The sequence below is a fragment of the Schistocerca serialis genome, chromosome 12 (genome assembly GCF_023864345.2).
Source record: "Schistocerca serialis cubense isolate TAMUIC-IGC-003099 chromosome 12, iqSchSeri2.2, whole genome shotgun sequence".
NCBI classification, from domain to species: Eukaryota; Metazoa; Arthropoda; class Insecta; order Orthoptera; family Acrididae; genus Schistocerca; species Schistocerca serialis.
In genome coordinates this window covers 141,672,438-141,691,411 of record NC_064649.1, presented here as the reverse complement: position 1 = coordinate 141,691,411, position 18,974 = coordinate 141,672,438, and the positions used below count along the sequence as shown (strand labels likewise).

Here is an 18,974-nt window from a genome sequence, read left to right as displayed (position 1 = left end):
GACAAAGCCTTCCTCTCATTTGCCGAGAGTCAGTTAGAATAGCCTTCTGCTAAGTCAATGGCTACGACCTAGCAAGGCGCCATTAGCCTTACCTAGTTTGAGAGTTATCGTATAAATGTCTCAAGAAGAAGGATGTATACAACAATGATTAAAAGTTAAGTATAAAGCAGCTACGTACTTTTCTTGCTACCATTCAATAGTTATCCTGTTCCAGACTTGACGCTGGTCGGCGTGTGTGTACGCGTGCCTCTCTTTAAATCGGCTCCCTTCCCAGTGTGGCGTAGCAAGCTTGTTACGCCACAACATATACAAACAGTGATCCAGTACTGTCCAATTTGTTTTTTATTCCAGTCTTTTATCACAATATCAATTCCTTATACGATGACCTGTTTCAATCCGAATCTGTAAAAAAGATCTGAGGATGGTCATTACGGACTGAAACCAGTCATCATCTAAAGAATAAAAAACATTTGATGTTCAGTACGCCCTCCGTGAGCATTAACAAATGCATCAACCCGCCGGCGTTGTGAATCGCTGATGCTTTGATGTATCCCTGGTGTATTCCGTACGGTTTCGCAGCCTCCCATAATATGGACACCCAAGACTCGTAACATCTAGTAGTGGAGTTCCATACACAAGAGCTTTCAAATGCCCCCACAAATAAAAAGCCAGTAGGTTTAGGTCAGGAGAGCGTGGGGGCCACGTGATTGCTCCGTCTCTACCTATCCATCTGCCACCGAATCTGTTATTTAGAGGCCGACGGCCAACAATATTAAAATGAGGAGGTGCTCCATTGTGCATGTTTTGTAGCTCAGTTAAAGGGATATCTACTGACAGATCAGGTGGAAGATTAATGTCCATCGGTTTCTAAAAAAACGGACTTTTATTTGTGGGGGCATTTGAAAACTCTTGTGTGTGGAACCCCAGGAAGAGATGTTCGGAGTCTCCATGCCGATATTATGGAAGGGTGCGAAAGCATACGCAACACTCCAGGGATACTTCAGCGCATTGGAGAGTCACCACGAAGGCGGGTTGAAGCTTGTACCGCGGAGCATATTGAACATCTCTCGTGAGGAAGAGTTACATGTGGTATACTGGTGCACTCTGTTTGTTCTTGTTTCCCCAGATTAATGAGTTGGAGAAAATGACTTGTAACATGGAAACAAAGCTTTTCCAGACCCATTTTCATTTTACATAATTTCTTCGTCTACTTCTGAGGAATGTATGGTACAACTTGTACCATACATTTTTGTTAAACACTGTTCAAATGGTTCATATGGCTTTGAGCACTATGGGACTGACGTCATCAGTCCCCTAGAACTTAGAACTACTTAAACCTAACTAACCTAAGGACATCACACACATCCATGCCCGAGGCAGGATTCGAACCTGCGACCGTAGCGGTCGCTAAACCCTGTATATTGCATTATAATAGCCCTACATCACTTCATCGATGTATGCTGGTATTAGTTTTGCGTATGAAGGTTTCTCTCGATTAAGTATCACGTATTGTGTTTTACTTGCAAGTTACTCTTCATTCAAACCAAAAAATTGGTCTAATATTGCGAAAGCTCGTATTTTGTTCATAATGCCACTGTGGCGAAATATGTCCAGTTTCTTCTGGAAGTCAAGGAACACCGCATGAACCTTCGTGATGGTATCTGTCATCTTCAGGTTCACGTGGACGAACAGAACGAGCTGTGTTTCACTTGTGTTGTGTACATAGTTCTGCGTAGTCAGCGCTACACACCTTTCCCACTAGAGCGCGCCCCGCTAAGCACAACAGCACAGGCGCAGCGCTCGTCCGTCTCCGCACTACGAGATGGCGCTGCCTTAGAGACGGACCAAATTCTGTTTCCGCCGATCCGCGTATTAATATGTAACGCAGCCAGTGACATTGCTGCTAACGTAGAACCTTTTCTCCTCGCGGATCACACTCGCGCAGTGATACCTGAACGCGTGAGGTATTATAATGAGTGTACAGACCTCTGATTAGTCAGTCTGCACCAGTCTGCACCAGTCTGTACCAGTCTGCATTAGTCTATAGTCAAGTTTCAGCCTGCATCTAAGAAGATTACCATATTCCTGTACATAGCCATGAAAATAAATGTATAGACACTTTGTCAAGTATCAGAGATATGTGAGAATAAGATTAACGTACCAAGACCAATGGAACTTCGGGTTGTCAATTGTAAATAGCATACAGAATCAAGTTACGTAATGTCTATGCTTGTTATCATTTTAATAAATGTGTGTGAAAATTAATCAAGTTCTGTTTAAAGTTGGTCACCGTCAATCTGCTACTCTAAGTGTGCAAGTGGCATTTCTATGGTCTGACCTAACGGCAGAAGATAAACACGCCACGGTAAGACCACGAGACATATTGCTGACACTCGCCTACTTCGTTAGAACGACAAGTCAAATAGTCTGATGGTGTGTGTACTGAAGGTCTTACAGTACGCACAACTTGACAGATGTTTGCGTAATCCATTTTGATTCCTAGAGAAGATATCCTCGATCTCCAGAAATGTAATAAAAATGTTTACTAAAATACTACAACGAACGGACGTCAGAGACGTAGTCATACAGTTGTGTCCGTTTGTTTCATGAGCCTTTGTGTTTGATGAGCCTTCGTGAAAATAGGAATGAATTGTGCAGTTTTCCAGTCACTCAGCACACTTTGTCCCTTGAGGGGACCAGAGTTACAAAACTGACAGAAGAGGAGTAAGTTGTTTCGCATACTAGAAATATCATCCCATCGCTCCTATGAGAGATTTTCCTTGATTTTCTGTCACCTGTCATTTATTTCGATATGTCGTTTTTGTTTTAGTGAGACGTGCTTCCTGGCACGTTTAGGTACATTATGGGCAAATGGTAGTAGTGGGGTAGTGGTGGGGTGGGGGGGGGGGGGGCTGGGGGGAGGGAATGAGGGCGATGGCGTATCGCTTTATAGAAGGCCATTGACATGCAGGAGTATCATTTGCACATTAATTTATAGGCCAACAGCACACTGCACATGGGCGGTGCCACAGTAACAGTAACGCCGTTACTGTCCTAGTTCACACACACACACACACACACACACACACACACACACACACACACACACACACACACACACACACACACACACACATACTTACACAAACACACATACTTACACAAACACACACAAACGTTCCATCAGTGACCCCCAACAGAAAGGAGCTGCCTTACGATCTATTACCCAAAAGCGTTCCACAGGGTTTCATATTTGGACCACTTCTGTTTCTACTTGGCACATACCTCCTACTGGGGAACCAGAGAGATGCATCTACACAATCAGGATGAAGATGTTTGTCTGTGAGTGTCTGTACAGAAGAAACAGTATCGTAATATAAGGTGAACGGAAACAGCTTTCACCTATAGAAGAAAGAATTGATAATTTTAAAAAAGGAGAATGGAAATCAAAATCATATTGCATTATGGGCTTTGTTGCTGACTTTACAGCCTTGGGACGTGGTTCATGATTTCATGTGATTAAAAAAAGTAAGAACTCGGTGTTTCTTTTCACTCTGAAGAGAACGTTATTTACTTGAGGGTTATGAAATGAATATACTTTTGTGCCACTTTCAATCACAGGCATCAAGTCGTAGATACGCCTAGAAGTAGCTTAAAGCTTTGGACCAACATCTCCTTCATTAAAAAATTACACCTGATCTTTTAAAGTAACTCATTTATTCGCCTTTGATTACTTTCATAAAAACACCAACATTACCTTTCCTTTGAAAATAAAAAAAATTGTATACAGGCCACCTCGTTGATTGCTCACTTTTTCCCTTGATTTTATTGCAGTATCATGTCCTGGTTTGAGAACAACGCCATGTAGTTCCTCATTTCCGTCAGATTCTTGGTCTTCTTCTGAAGAAACACTGATAACACTATACCTTCCGTTTTCAGTTAGCCGAAAGACAAATCAGAGTAAAACACACATTAAAACGAACTTTTGGTTATTGAAATGTAATTGCTAGTTTGATTTACAGGTTGTTGTTGTTGTTTTGGTCTTCAGTCCAGAGACTGGTTTGATGCAGCTCTCCATGCTACCCTATCCTGTGCAAGCTTCTTCATCTCCCAGTACCTGCTCATCCCTTGGTCTCCCTCTACGATTTTTACCCTCCACGCTACCCTCCAATACTAAATTGGTGATCCCTTGATGTCTCAAAATATGCCCTATCAACCGATCCCCTCTTCTAGTCAAGATGTGCCACAAATTTCTCTTCTCTCCAGTTCTGTTCAATACCTCATCATTAGTTATGTGATGTACCCATCTAATCTTCAGCATTCTTCTGTAGCACCGCATTTCGAAAGCTTTTATTCTCTTCTTGTCTAAACTATTTATCGTCCACGTTTCACTTTCATACATGGCTACACTCCATACAAATACTTTCAGAAACGACTTCCTGACACTTAAATCTATACTCGATGTTAACAAATTTCTCTTCTTCAGAAACGCTTTCCTTGCCATTGCCAGTCTACATCTTATATCCTCTGTACTTCGACCATCATCAGTTATTTGCTCCCCAAATAGCTAAACTCCTTTACTACTTTAAGTGTCTCATTTCCTAATCTAATTCCCTCAGCATCACCCGACTTAATTCCACTACATTCCATTATCCTCGTTTTGCTTTTGTTGATGTTTATGTTATATCCTCCTTTCAAGACACTGTCCATTCCGTTCAACTGCTCTTCCAGGTCCTTCGCTGTCTCTGACAGAATTACAGTGTCATCGGCGAACCTGAAACTTTTTATTTTTTCTCCACGGATTTTAATTAAGATTTCCAGGTAGTTAAATTAAAACAGCACAACTTTGATTGGTTCTCACAGATAAAGTTCGAACCAAGCAAATTCAGCACTACTTCTGATGTTTGTCAAAGAGTAAACAAAACATCAACTAACACTTTCACTAACTTTGAAATTCATAATGTCACTCTTAGACTGGTTCACTGCGAAATTAGAGAAACAAACCTTTGAATGTTGTCCTCATTTGTCATCCGACACGATGGCATAGAACATTTTTGGACGTTTCCTTTCAATTCACCCCATTTTACAATAAATAAAGCTAGGCAAACGTGGACGACCCTTCTGTCCGGCCGACCATAGAATCGTTTTGCTACGACGACGACGGTATATGGAAGTAGGCGCATAATCGATGCAAAGTAGCAAGACACAATGTTATGGCCCGAGGTGAACACACATACAGTATTGCCTGCCGCCTGCTGGTTCGCGCAATTGCTGTTTTCGCTCGGCCTATTATTACACATTGTAAAAGTTTGTGAAAATGGAAAATATTAATAGCGAAAAACTAATGACGACCGCCGCTGCTGGCAAAAATTGGAATGTTACAGTGATCGCCAAATAAGATGGAGATTACGGCTGGATATCTGTAACGATTTGACGCCAAGATGCACCGGACCAATGTCTCGTGAAAAAATTCAAACTTTTATATTTAGCATAGCAACAGTGTATGTGAATTAAATTTATACACCAAATTGTTGCCGGCCGGAGTGGCCGAGCGGTTCTGGGCGCTACAGTCTAGAACCGCGCGACCGCTACGGTCGCAGGTTCGAATCCTGCATCGGGCATGGATGTGTGTGATGTCTTTAGGTTAGTTAGGTTTAAGTAGTTCTAAGTTCTAGGGGACTTATGACCACAGCAGTTGAGTCCCATAGTGCTCAGAGCCATTTGAACCATTTGAACCAAATTGTTAGAAAAATTATTTTGTTGTACATGTTCACACAGTGCTGAAATATGTCTATTTTGTATTCAAAATTTCAAAACGTAAATTATAAAAAAATAGCCAGAATATAATTTTCACTCTGTAGCGGAGTGTGCGCTGACATGAAACTTGCTGGCAGTTTAAAACTGCGCGCAGGCCCAGATTCGAGCTCGCAACCTTTGCCCTACGCAGGGAAGTGTTCCACCACCTGAGCTACCCATTTATATAAAAAAAACATTACAGACAAAAGTTCTATGTATGTTCATACTGCCAAGGAATAGATATTTCTGGCGAAGTGAAGTGATCAGAAAACTATTTATATTTACCTTGAGTCTCTTGTGAAGCGCCTCCATTAGTTGTGGAAATATCCAAGAAATAGTATTCTGCAAAAACATTGCCCTTATTTCGTATTTTTTTACCATTGTCTTCTCTCATAGCCGGCCGCTGTGGCCGAGCGGTTCTAGGCGCTTCAGTCTGGAACCGCGTGACTGCTACGGTCGCAGGTTCGAATCCTGCCTCGGGCATGGATGTGTGTGATGTCCTTAGGTTAGTTAGGTTTAAGTAGTTCTAAGTTCTAGGGGACTGATGACCTCAGATGTTAAGTGCTCTGAGTCATTTGAACCAATCTTCTCTCATAAAACCATGAAACACACCAAAGGTTATTATAGTGCTTACCATCCAAATGTTTTAACGAAAATTGCCACATTTGTACATTCTAACGTATCACAGGTAACAGGTGAAAATTTGTACCAGACCAGATCTCGAAGCCAGATTCACCAATTACGTGAGCGCTTGCCTTGAGCGCCTCGGCCATCCGAGCACACTTCCCCTCCAACCCAAATGCTACATCTACATCTACTTTTATACTCCGTAAGCCACCCAACGGTGTGTGGCGCAGGGCACTTCACGTGCCACTGTCATTACCTCCCTTCTCTGTTCCAGTCGCGTATTGTTCGCGGGAAGAACGACTGCCGGAAAGCCTCCGTGCGCGCTCGAATCTCTCTAATTTTACATTCGTGATCTCCTCGGGAGGTATAAGTAGGGGGAAGGAATATATTCGATAGCTCATCCAGAAAATCACCCTCTCGAAAGCTGGACAGCAAGCTACACCGCGATGCAGAGCGCCTCTCTTGCAGAGTCTGCCATTTGAGTTTGCTAAACATCTCCGTAACGCTATCACGCATACAAATAACCCTGTGACGAAACGCGCCGCTCTTCTTTGGATCTTCTCTATCTCCTCTGTCAAGCCGACCCCTGGTACGGATCCCACACTGATGAGCAATACTCAAGTATAGGTCGAACGAGTGTTTTGTAAGCCACCTCCTTTGTTGATGGACTACATTTTGTAAGGACTCTCCCAATGAATCTCAACCTGGTACCCGCCTTACCAACAATTAATTTTATATGATCATTCCACTTCAAATCGTTCCGTACGCATACCCCCAGATGTTTTACAGAAGTAACTGCTACCAGTGTTTGTTCCGCTATCATATAATCATAAAGGATCCTTCTTTCTATGTATTCGCAATACATTGCATTTGTCTATTTTAAGGATCAGTTGCCACTCCCTGCACCAAGTGCCTATCCGCTGCAGATCTTCTTGCATTTCTCTGCAATTTTCTAATGCTGCAACTTCCGAGCCCGTTAGACATTACTTCTCTAGCGACACCTGTGTGTGTGTGTGTGTATGTGTGTGTGTGTGTGTGTGTGCGTGCGCACGCACACAATAAAAATAGTCACCAATTGCGCAATAAAATTACGTCCACTTGTTATCATAAATTCAAGCTGAAGGGCCAAATGGAAAACATAGCAGGGTGCTAAACTGGCCAAGTGCCTAACATGGGCAATGATACATTTCGAAGAGGCCGAAAATTACCAATTAATAAAATAAGCCACAACTCTCCTTTTATATGCAGATCATGATGTGCCACCAACAGGCTTAGTCATAATTGAAACTGACTATTGTAAGCCGCTCGGGATTAGCCGAGCGGCCTAAGGCGCTGCAATCAAGAAAACTGTGCAGCTGGTCCCGGCGGAGGTTCGAGTCCTCCCTCGGGCATGGGTGTGTGTGTTTGTCCTTAGGATGATTTAGATCAAGTAGTGTGTAAGCTTAGGGACTGATGACCTTAGCAGATAAGTCCCATAACGTTTCACACACGCTTGAACATTTTTTGACTATCGTAAAAACAGACATTTGGTGTTGTCATATATAAAATAATATGCATATTATATGTGACTTGTGTGACCAGTAACGGATAAACATGCAACTGACAGAGCAACATTCATGTGTGAACTGAAATTGAGAAAGCTACTCAATGGCGGTGATACACCGTGCAGTCTATAGCCACAGAAACAGCTGATGTAACTGTACCAAGTGCTAAAATCGAAACATTTTTATAACACTAATTTTTAGGAGAGTGAGTGACAGAATGCATCAAAAATTGGTACGATAGAACAACTAAGCGTATGAAAATTACATGAGAAGTGACGTGATTATACAGACATTAACATTTTATTGGAAACGCTTATGAAGAGTTTGGCATTCAGGAAATAGGATAGTATCCCGATTTAATAATTACATCAATTCCAGTATAGAATTATGTATCCCGCCAGGTGCGTTGCTTCCTGGACTTGGGTAGGCGTGTCCGTCCTGCGGATTAACGACGAGGGCAGGTGTACCAGGCAGCCTGAATGTGGCTTTTAGGCGGTTTTCCACATACCACTAGGTGAATACTGGGCTGGTCCCCTCGTCCCGCCTCAGTGACACAACTTGCAGACATCTGAACACATTCTTACTATTCCATGGATTACACTAGACGCAGGCAGCTGGGATACACTTATTCCATCCTCGGGGGGGTGGGGCGGGAGGTGGCGGGGGAAGGGCATCCAAGCACCCCAGAACCTAAACTTGCCAAATCCGCTTCTAACAATGCCGACCCTGCGCAATACAGGATAAAGCACAAGCGATAGAAGATATATAGAGCACAGAATTATATGTATATAAAACCCTCCCACGAACCTCTTATTCCCCGTACCTTATTATATACATACGGGGTGGTCCATTGATCGTAACCGGGCCAAATATCTCACGAAATAAGCGTCAAACGAAGAAACTACAAAGAATGAAACTTGTGTAGCTTGAAGACGGCAACGAGATGGCGCTATAGTTGGCCCGCTAGATGGCGCTGCCATATGTCGAACAGATATCAACTGCATTTTTTTAAAAATATGAACTGCAAATTTTTATTACATATTCGAGTAGTACGTAAAGAAATATGAATGTTTTAGTTGGACCACTTTTTTCACTTTGTGATAGATGGCGCTGTAATAGTCACAAACATACGGCTCACAATTTTTGACGAACAGTTGGTAACAGGTAGGTTTTTTAAATTAAAATACATTATATACATTATGTAGATAAGTTTGAACATTTTATTTCGGTTGTTCCAATGTGATACATGTACCTTTGTGAACTTATCATTTCTGAGAACGCATGCTGTTACACCGTGATTACCTGTAAATACCACATTAATGCAATAAATGCTCAAAATCATATCCGTCAACCTTAATGCATTTGGCAAAACGTGTAACGACATTCCTCTCAACAGCGAGTAGTTCGCCTTCCGTAATGTTCGCACATGCGCTGATGCATGTTGTCAGGCGTTGTCGGTGGATCATGATAGAAAATATGCTTCAACTTTCGCCACAGAAAGAAATCCGGGGACGTCAGATCTGGTGAACGTGCGGGCCATGGTATGGTGCTTCGCCGACCAATCCACCTATCATGAAATATGCTACTCAATACCGCTTCAATCGCACGTGAGCTATGTGCCGGACATCCATCATGTTGGAAGTACATCACCATTCTGTCATGCAGTGAACCATCTTGTAGTAACATCGGTAGAACATTACGTAGGAAATCAGCATACATTGCAGCGTTTATTTTGCCATCGATAAAATGGGGGCCAGTTATCCTTCCTGCCATAATGCCGCGCCATACATTAACCCGCCAAGGTCGCTGATGTTTCACTTGTCGCAGCCATCGTGGATTTTCCTTTGCCCAATAGAGCATATTACGCCGGATTACATTACCGCTGTTGGTGAATGACGTTTCGCCGCTAAATAGAACGCGTGCAAAAAATCTGTCATCGTCCCGTAATTTCTCTTGTGCCCAGTGGAAGAACTGTACACGACGTTCAAAGTCGTCGCCATGCAATTCCTGGTGCGTAGAAATATGGTACCGGTGCAATCGATGTTGATGTAGCATTCTCAACACCGACGTTTTTGATATTCACGATTTTCGCGCAATTAGCCTGCTACTGATGCGGGGATTAGCCGCGACAGCAGCTAAAACACCTACCTGGGCATCATCATTTGTTGCAGGTCGTGGCTGACGTTTCACATGTGGCTGAACACTTCCCTCTTCCTTAAATAACGTAACTATCCGGCGAGCGGTCTGGACACTTGGATGATGTCGTCAAGGATACCGAGCAGCATACATCGCACACGCCCGTTGGGCATTTTGATCACAATAGCCATACATCAACACGATATCGACCTTTACCGCAATTGGTAAACGGTCCATTTTAACACGGGTAATGTATCACGAAGCAAATAGCGTCTGCACTGGCGGAATGTTACGTGATACCACGTACTTATATGTTTGTGACTATTACAGCGCCATCTATGACAAAGCGAAAAAAGTGGTACAGCTAAAACATTCATATTTCTTTACGTACTACACGAACATGTAATAAGAAATGGGGGTTCCTATTTTAAAAAAAAGTAGTTGATTTCCGTTTGAGCTATGGCAGCGCTATCTAACGGGCCAACCATAGCGCCATCTGGTTTCTCACTTCAAGCTAGATGAGTTTCGTTCTTTGTAGTTTTTTCGTTTGATGCTTATTTCGTGGGATATTTGGCGCAATCCATATGGATGTACACATGCACACTATACCCACTCTCGCTACAGAAGTATTGAGTAACACGGATGTCCGAGGCGGTCAAGGTGACCACTCACATAAGTGGGAAATTCGAGTTCCAATCCTGGTCGAGTGCCTGTGTACGTGTGTATGTGAGTGTGTGTGTCTTATAATGCTGTTAGAAAAATCGAGATTTCAGTCGAGATGTCGCCGTGATATTCTCCACTTACTTGCGAGAGTGCTGCGAACTGATTAATAAATCGGTCATAAGGACACAGATGTGTCGACCGGTGTACAAAAGCGCGCTGCCGTCGTGTAGACCGTTCGCCGGGTGCAAGTCTTTCCATTTCACGCCACTTCAGGTACTTGCGCGTCGATGGGGATGAAATGATGATGATTAGGACAACACAACACCCAGTCCCTGAGCAGAGAAAATCTCCGACCCAGCCGGGTATCGCGAACCCGGGCCCGTAGGATTGGCATTCTGTCGCGCTGACCACTCCCTTTTTTTTTTTTTTTTTTTTTTTGTCTGGGCGGACGTCACATCCGATCAAGTTGATCGTTGATCCCTTTACTCAGTTTTTTTATTACAGAGGGCGAGCGCCCTCTGACTGAACAAGCTGAGCTACCGAGCCGGCGTGCATTGACCTTTTTTTTTTTAACTCTTGTTTTGTTCGTTGCATCTGCTAAGTGCGGACGTCGCAAGACACCCGTTCAGTTCGTCATTTTTTTTTTAAGCAGAGGGCCATGTAGCCCTCTGACCGAACACGCTCAGTTACCGTGCTGGTACCACTCGGCTACCGGGGGCGGACTCCGATCGCTGTCAGTCGAGTGCAAATGTGCCATCCAGCCTGGCTGTGGTTTTTAGGCGGTTTTCCACATCCCGCTATATGAATACCGGGCACGTCCCCTCGGGACCGACCGGCTGGCCGAAAAATCGCTGATGCACATGTAGCCTAAGAAAGTCTGCTTCCACCCCCACAGCCCCGCGACACACCAGCGGCCGCCGACGAGAAGCCGGAGAAGCAGCAGCAGCAGACGGCGCCGCAGAAGAGCCCGCCGCTGCGGCGATGCATGGCCGGCATCAGCGACCTGCTCGACGTGCGACACGTCGCCCGCACGTTCCGCGTCGCCTTCCGGCACGGCAACAAGGAGCGGCGCATGCGCGTCGCCATGCTCATGCTCTGCTGCTGCGTCATCATCGGGCCCATGCACGGTGAGTAGAGCCCACGGGCTCCCGTACCCGGACCATTTGTTGCTTCTTGGTGTACAGTGTACCACATCCTGCCGACCGACACCAAGTCAGTTGAATCTACCTACACTGGATATCGGCTTTAACCAGTCCTCAGTGAGTACTGCTTAACATCATCCGACATGGTCATACATTTGCATGTGGGCTTAATTAAAATGCACTAATTTTAGTAGCTGTGTATCCAGTTACGAAGTCTCGTAACCGATTGGCCCTGACTAGTATTAGTACGCAATCTGACTGCATAAAATAACAATAAAGAATGAAGGAAAATTTCCGTTAACACAATTGATTAATTAAGTCCCCCGCAACTATAAAAGCTACGAAACAACAAAGCACAAGTGTAAGTGTTCTGTGTGTGGTAGTGTGACTCAACGTACATGTATCTGGCACGGTTCTTCCTCAATACGACAAGATATTTTAAACACCATTTACAATAAACTAATTGAAAAACCAGAAATACTATAATTGCACATAGAAACCAGAATTAAAAGTCCAATACATGAACACGAGCCAGATGCTTTGTTGACTGACCCTGTGACCAAGAGGCATTGTCATTAAGGAAATGTGAAATAATTTTTTTTTCTTACCTCCATATATACTGACGAAAAATACACTGTGATCATTGCAACATCTTCCATCTATACATTACACCAACCGAACAGAATCTACTGTCTCGCCCAACAAAACAACTGCACACGACGTCCTCTGAACTAGTACTGCTCTCGACATCCTCTCAACAAGCACTGCCCACGGCAACCTCTGAACTACTGCTGCCAGTGGAGGCGGCAGAATAATAATAATCTTTGGCGCAATCTCTGGCGCTGTGACTCAGTGTAGCCACCTTTCAACATTTGGAAGTCTTCTATTCTGATTTGGCCTGTATTGCCTACTGATGACCCACAGATATCTACAGACAGCGACCAAGCGAGGTGTCACAGCGCTTAGCACACTTTACTCGCTTTCAGGAGGACGACGGTTCAAACCAGCATCCAGCCATCCTGCTTCGGGTTCTCCGTAATTTCCTTACATCGCTTCAGGCAAATTTTGGGATGGCTCCTTTGAAAGGACACAGCCGATTTCCTTCCCTGTCCTTCCTTAAAGAGTGTTCAAATGTGTGTGAGATCTTATGGGACTTAACTCCTAAGGTCATCAGTCCCTAAGCTTACACGCTACTTAACCTAAATTATCCTAAGGACAAACACACCCACGCCCGAGGGAGGACTCGAACCTCCTCCCGAACCAGCCGCACAGTCCATCACTGCAGTGCCTTAGACCGCTCAGCTAATCCTGCAAGGCTAACGTTGAACAGCGTCCCACAAGCTTCCACATGTGGACCAGCTGTCTTGTTAGTTTGCGCATATCACCTACTGCCGACCCCTTCAGACAGTGAGTCTACTGAGCCTGCCAATAACAGATATCTATATCCCATAGGGCTTCACATTTGGACCACTTGTATTACTACTTGTTGCATACAATCTACCGGCGATCCCTTCAGACAGTGAGTCTGTTTTGATTATTTGTTTAGTTATTTGCAAAATGCTCCATTACAATATTTGTAATACTACACATATGTATAGTGAGTGGTGTAGTGTAATTTTTGTGTTGTATGATGATCATGGTAGAAGGATGAAACTCAAGACCAGCATGTACCCTACTACTCACAAATAACACCAATGGGCCCGCCAGGGGGTTAACATCCCCATCCAATTGACAGATCACCATCAACAGTTTCACATGCCCTCACTTCATGGGGCTCTGCAGAGAGGTTTAATCTTTAACCCAGGATATTGGTGCAAAGTCTGGTGACGAAGAACTTTATACCATTACCTGTTCTTCCCTTGCCGGCCAAATTCTGGCAGAGAAATTTTTTTTCCACAAGCAGGATTTGAACTGGCTTACCATCAGGTCGAGCACCACTGCACAAGTGTCTATTAACAGTCTCTACCAAGCACGATTATTGTATCTGCCACTACAGGATGTTGGCTTTGACTAATTCATGGTCGGTACAACCTAACAGCACCCCATATTGGGACAATTTTTTGGTGTTGCTTCATGGATATCATCTACTAGCGACCAACAGGCATTCATCCAAGGACGTACGTCCATTCAACCTATGAATGCAGAACCTATCATCGGTGAGCTCTACTTAACAGCAACCCAAGGGGTTCCACATTTGGACCACTACTATTGTTACTTGGTGCATGACACCCACTGGCGACCCACAGCTATCCAACTTCAGACAGCTAGTCTATTATACATATACCCATACTGGCCATCACCTTTCACTTGTCCACCATGAATATGCCTGCACAGAATCCCACAGGGTTCCAAATTTAGACTACTTCTGTCGTTACTCGCTGTGTATCACCTACTACCGACCGCTTTGGACAGTCTACGTACCACCGAAAGCTTTCCCACAAGAGAGAACCTCCTTACAGTATGCTCCGAAACACTTGCGCCTGCAGATACTAATATCTGCCACTGGTCGCCGCCTAACCTACAAGTGGGATATCCTGCGTCCTCCACATTGTTTCGTGAGGCGTGGATGTCCAGCACCACGTTTACTTGTGATTTCGCTGTCCTTCAGCTGGTTTCTACACATGCTCAAACAGTAGCACGTATACAGCCGATCAGCTTCAGTGTGTCGAAGATGGTTGTACCTAGGCACCGTGCCATCACAAACTGACCTTTCTGAATATGGATTATGTCAATGGATTTCGCCATTCGCGGCGCCTATAGCCGCTAGAACGCTTCCCCAGTTGTCTCCGCTCGACTTGTATACCTTCCTTACAGCCTCACGCGCCTACAACGGCACCAGGCGGTATTCAGTGTGGCGGTGGGCAGTGCACCCAATGCTCTGGCTCATCACTGTAGTTAGAACTCACTTTTGATGAGAATATGGATATGAAATTTTGTGGGACAGCTTTCGGTGGTACGCAAACTTAAACCTTTCGACTTAACGTAGATCTCTCATTACGATACCGATCAGTCTGTGAACAGAAAATAAAGACGGAGGCATTTTTGATATGTACGAAAATTGGGTCCAAAACTGTAATAAATGGAAAATAATAGAGCAAACAACAAATTTTAAACATGTTATTTTATTCATAACTTTTATTTTTCAGCAACTGTGGTATATATTTCCGAATAAAATTCATTTGCCAGTTGCAAATTTATTTTTATTTCGCTTTACCGGTTTCGTCAAATTAATTTCTCACCTTCGGAAGCTTAGTATTGGTTTATCAGACATCACACATATTATATGGACGTATCGTGGGATTATGCTTCAAGGAAGAAGATACTTATATCTGCTTAGCAAGTACTAAGCTTCTGATGGTGACATTTTATTTGCTGAAACTGGTAAAGCAAAATAAAAATACATTTTCGACTGATGACTGAATTTCATCGTGAAACTTTAAATACTAGGCTGCGATATATCACTCGAATACGAAATTTGTTTGCGATCCTAAATTTTGTTGCCGAACGTAAATTTGTTTCCGAACGTAAGATACACAAATTTATCTTCATGGACGATACTATAAGATGAGATTTACAAATTGAAGTAATGATATTGGCAATTCTGAAGTTTTCCAAAAGAACGTCTCTACGATTTATAATATATCAAAGCTAAACCGAAATATTAACAAAAAAGGGGCACATTAAGCATCCAGAGCGTGGAAACGAGATATCTCAGACATTTAGCGAGGCACAGAAGACACGATCAAAAACGAGACGTGGAATTAGCAGCAGAATTCCTGTTAATGTCTCTAAATAAAAAAACAGAAGGTTATACGAGGAGACGTAAATCGGCAGAGCAGGATGGAGAATTACAGTCAACCAAAAATACTATAGACATAAAAGTAACAGGAGAAAGAAGCATCTTGCTTTGGTCTTCAGTGTGGAGTGGTATGATGCAGCTCTCAGTGCTAGTCTGCCCTGTGGAAGCCCCTTCATCTCTTAGTATCTACTACAGCCTACATTCTCCAGTATCTGCTTACTTTATTCATATCTGGTTCTCCCTTTACAATTTTATCTCCTCCGCTCATCCTCCAGTACTCAACTGTTGATCTCTTGGTGTCTCATAATATGTCCTATCAACCGATTCCTTCTGTTAGTCACATTGTGCAACAAATTTTTTGCCTCCCCAATTATATTCAGTACCTCCTTATTAGGTACTCCATCTTTCCATATAATCTTCAACATTCTTCTGTAGCACTACAGTTTTTAAGGGCAGTCAAAACCAGACGGAAGCACTTAAACTAATCTCTAGAGGTAGGTGTAATGGGCAAACAAGCAGCTGATAATCTTGATAAAAATGATGATAGAAGTAGATATCAACAGATTTTGTCAGTGTTCTGTTCTCTTTTTGTTTACGCAAGTATGACATTATACACCATGTCATATGTTTCAGTTCCAGTATCAGTAGGTACATTTGACCTGCTACCAAAATATGTATCACTCTTGGTCCTCAGTAGATTAGATTAGATTAGTACTTGTTCCATAGATCATGAATATGACACTTCGTAATGGCATGGAACGTGTCAGGTTAATAAAAGGTGTCTATACAAGAGATTACATTACACAAAATATTACATGACACTTAATATTTTTATTTTTTTTGTGGGGGTTGGGGAAATTACCCACTTACTATATCCAAAAATTCATGTTATGAGCAGAACGAGTTGCCATTAAGGAATTCTTTTAATTTCCTTTTAAATGCTATATGACTATCTGTCAGAATTTTGATGCTATTAGGTAAGTGACTTTTGTGGCAGTATAATTTACCTCCCTTCTGAACCAAAGTTAGATTTAATCTTGAGTAGTGAAGATCATCCTTTCTCCTAGTGTTGTAACCATGTACACTGCTATTACTTTTGAATTCGTTCGGATTGTTAATAACAAATTTCATAAGTGAATATATAAATTGTGAGGCTACAGTGAAGATCTCTAGCTCTTGAAATAAGTGTCTGCAGGATGATCTTGGATGAGCTACAGCAATTATTCTGATTACACGCTTTTGTGCAATGAACATTCTTTTACTCAGTGATGAGTGACCCCAGAATAAGATGCCATACGAAAGCAGAGAATGAAAATAGGCGTGGTAAGCTAATTTACTGAGATGTATATCGCCAAAATTTGCAGTGACCCTAATAGCATAAGTAGCTGAACTCAAACGTTTCTGCAGATCCTCAGTGTGTTTTTATCAGTTCAACCCCTCATCAATGCATAGACCTAGAAATTTTGAATATTCTACCTTAGCTACCGATTTCTGATCGAAGTGTATATTTATTAATGGTGTCATTCCATTTACTGTGTGGAACTGTATATACTGTGTTTTGTCAAAGTTTAATAAGAGCTCATTTGCAGAGAACTACTTAATGACTTTCTGAAAAACATCATTTACAATTTCGCCAATTAATTCTTGTCTGTAGGATGTGATAGCTATATTTGTATCATCGGCAAAAAGTACCAGCTTTGCATCTTCGTGAATATAAAATGGCAAGTCATTAATATATATTAAGAACAGCAGAGGACCCAAGACCAAACCTTGCGGCACCCCATTCTTGATTGTTCCCCAGTTTGAGAAATCACCAGTTTTTTGCATATTACGTGAACTGCTTATTTAAACTTTCTGCACTCTTCCAGTTAGGTATGATTTAAACCATTTGAGCACTGTCCCATTCATACCACAGTACTTGAGCTTATCTAGAAGTATTCCATGATTTACACAATCAAAAGCCTGTGATAGATCACAAAAAATCCCAGTGGGTTACTCAGAGCATTTAAATATTTCATTAGTGAAAGTATATATAGCATTTTCCGTTGAAAAACCCTTCTGGAAACCAAACTGACATTTTGTTAAAACTTTATTTTTACGAAGGTGTGAAGCTACTCTACTTTTTCAAGAATTTTGGATAAGGCAGTCAGAAGAGAGATTGGGTGATAGTTGTTGACATCAGACATATCCCCTTTTTTATGCAGTGGTTTAACAATGGCGTACTTGTATGTACCAAGGAAAAAGAGAAGTGGTCCCAATGTAGAACCTTGTGGGACACTTTCAGTCTGTACTCATCACACAAATGTGAAAGTTGACATCATGTGTCAATCGGTTCAGTTGAACTGCGTCAATGGACATATCCCTTGTGGGTCTCAATAGGTGCCAACCATGAAGTAAGAGAAGTGCTAAGGGCTGTTCAAAAGATGCACCACGCCATGGACTAGGGTGGGATAGGGGCAGTACCATAATGCTATTGTGGACAGTATCCTGGGCTTCTACGGATAGTAACAGAGAGTTTCATGGCTGCTTTCTGCTGTGTGAGTGGCATTTCGTACTTGATGTCTTACTAGATGGCGGTGGCATCTTCCAGCAGGACAACAGTCCATGTATCAAGGACAGAATCTAAGACGTTACTGGGCGTGACGTCGGCACTCACAAATCAGCATATCACCTGCGGACGATATAGAGATTTGTCTGTGGATCACATCTCACCTTAGATAGTCACTACCTCCTATCACTGTCCTACAATATTTAAAAATCTGTATTTTATGTGAATACTACTAATGATTGAGGCACCTCTGTTATTACATCGACATCTGTACACCACAAGCCAACGTACGGTGTGTGGTGGAGAGTAGTTCGTACACCGCTGTTACTTCCCTCCGTTTCTGTTACAGTTGGGAATTATTCGAATCGAGAATGGTTGCTGTTGAGCCTCTGTGTGGGCTCGAATGTTTAATTTTATCTTCTTGGCCTTTTCGTGTGATGTGCGTAGTATGTTGGTTGACTTTCCTAGGAACATACGCTCTGGGAACTTTAACAGTAAACTACACAGTGATGCAGAAAGCCTCTCTTGCAGCGTCTGCCGCTGGAATTCGCGGAGCATCTCCGTGATGCTATCGCGCTTATTTAATGAGCCTGTAACGAAATGTGCAGCTCTTCTTTGGATCTTTTCTATTCTCTCCATCAGTCTTATCTGGTACAGATTCTTTTCTGACGAGCAGTATTCAAGTGATGGTCGAACGAATGTTTAGTAAGCCACTTCCT

At 42.8% G+C, this 18,974-nt stretch overlaps 1 protein-coding gene across 1 annotated transcript in view; it reads left to right on the top strand.

Moving 5' to 3' along the window:
- LOC126428004 (solute carrier family 46 member 3-like) overlaps nucleotides 1-18,974 on the top strand; it is a 510,919-nt gene that overhangs the window by 326,491 nt on the left and 165,454 nt on the right. The window contains exon 4 of the mRNA XM_050089887.1: nucleotides 11,662-11,893. Within this exon, the coding sequence (XP_049945844.1) occupies nucleotides 11,662-11,893 (232 nt within the window). The remainder of the gene's footprint in view (nucleotides 1-11,661; nucleotides 11,894-18,974) is intronic.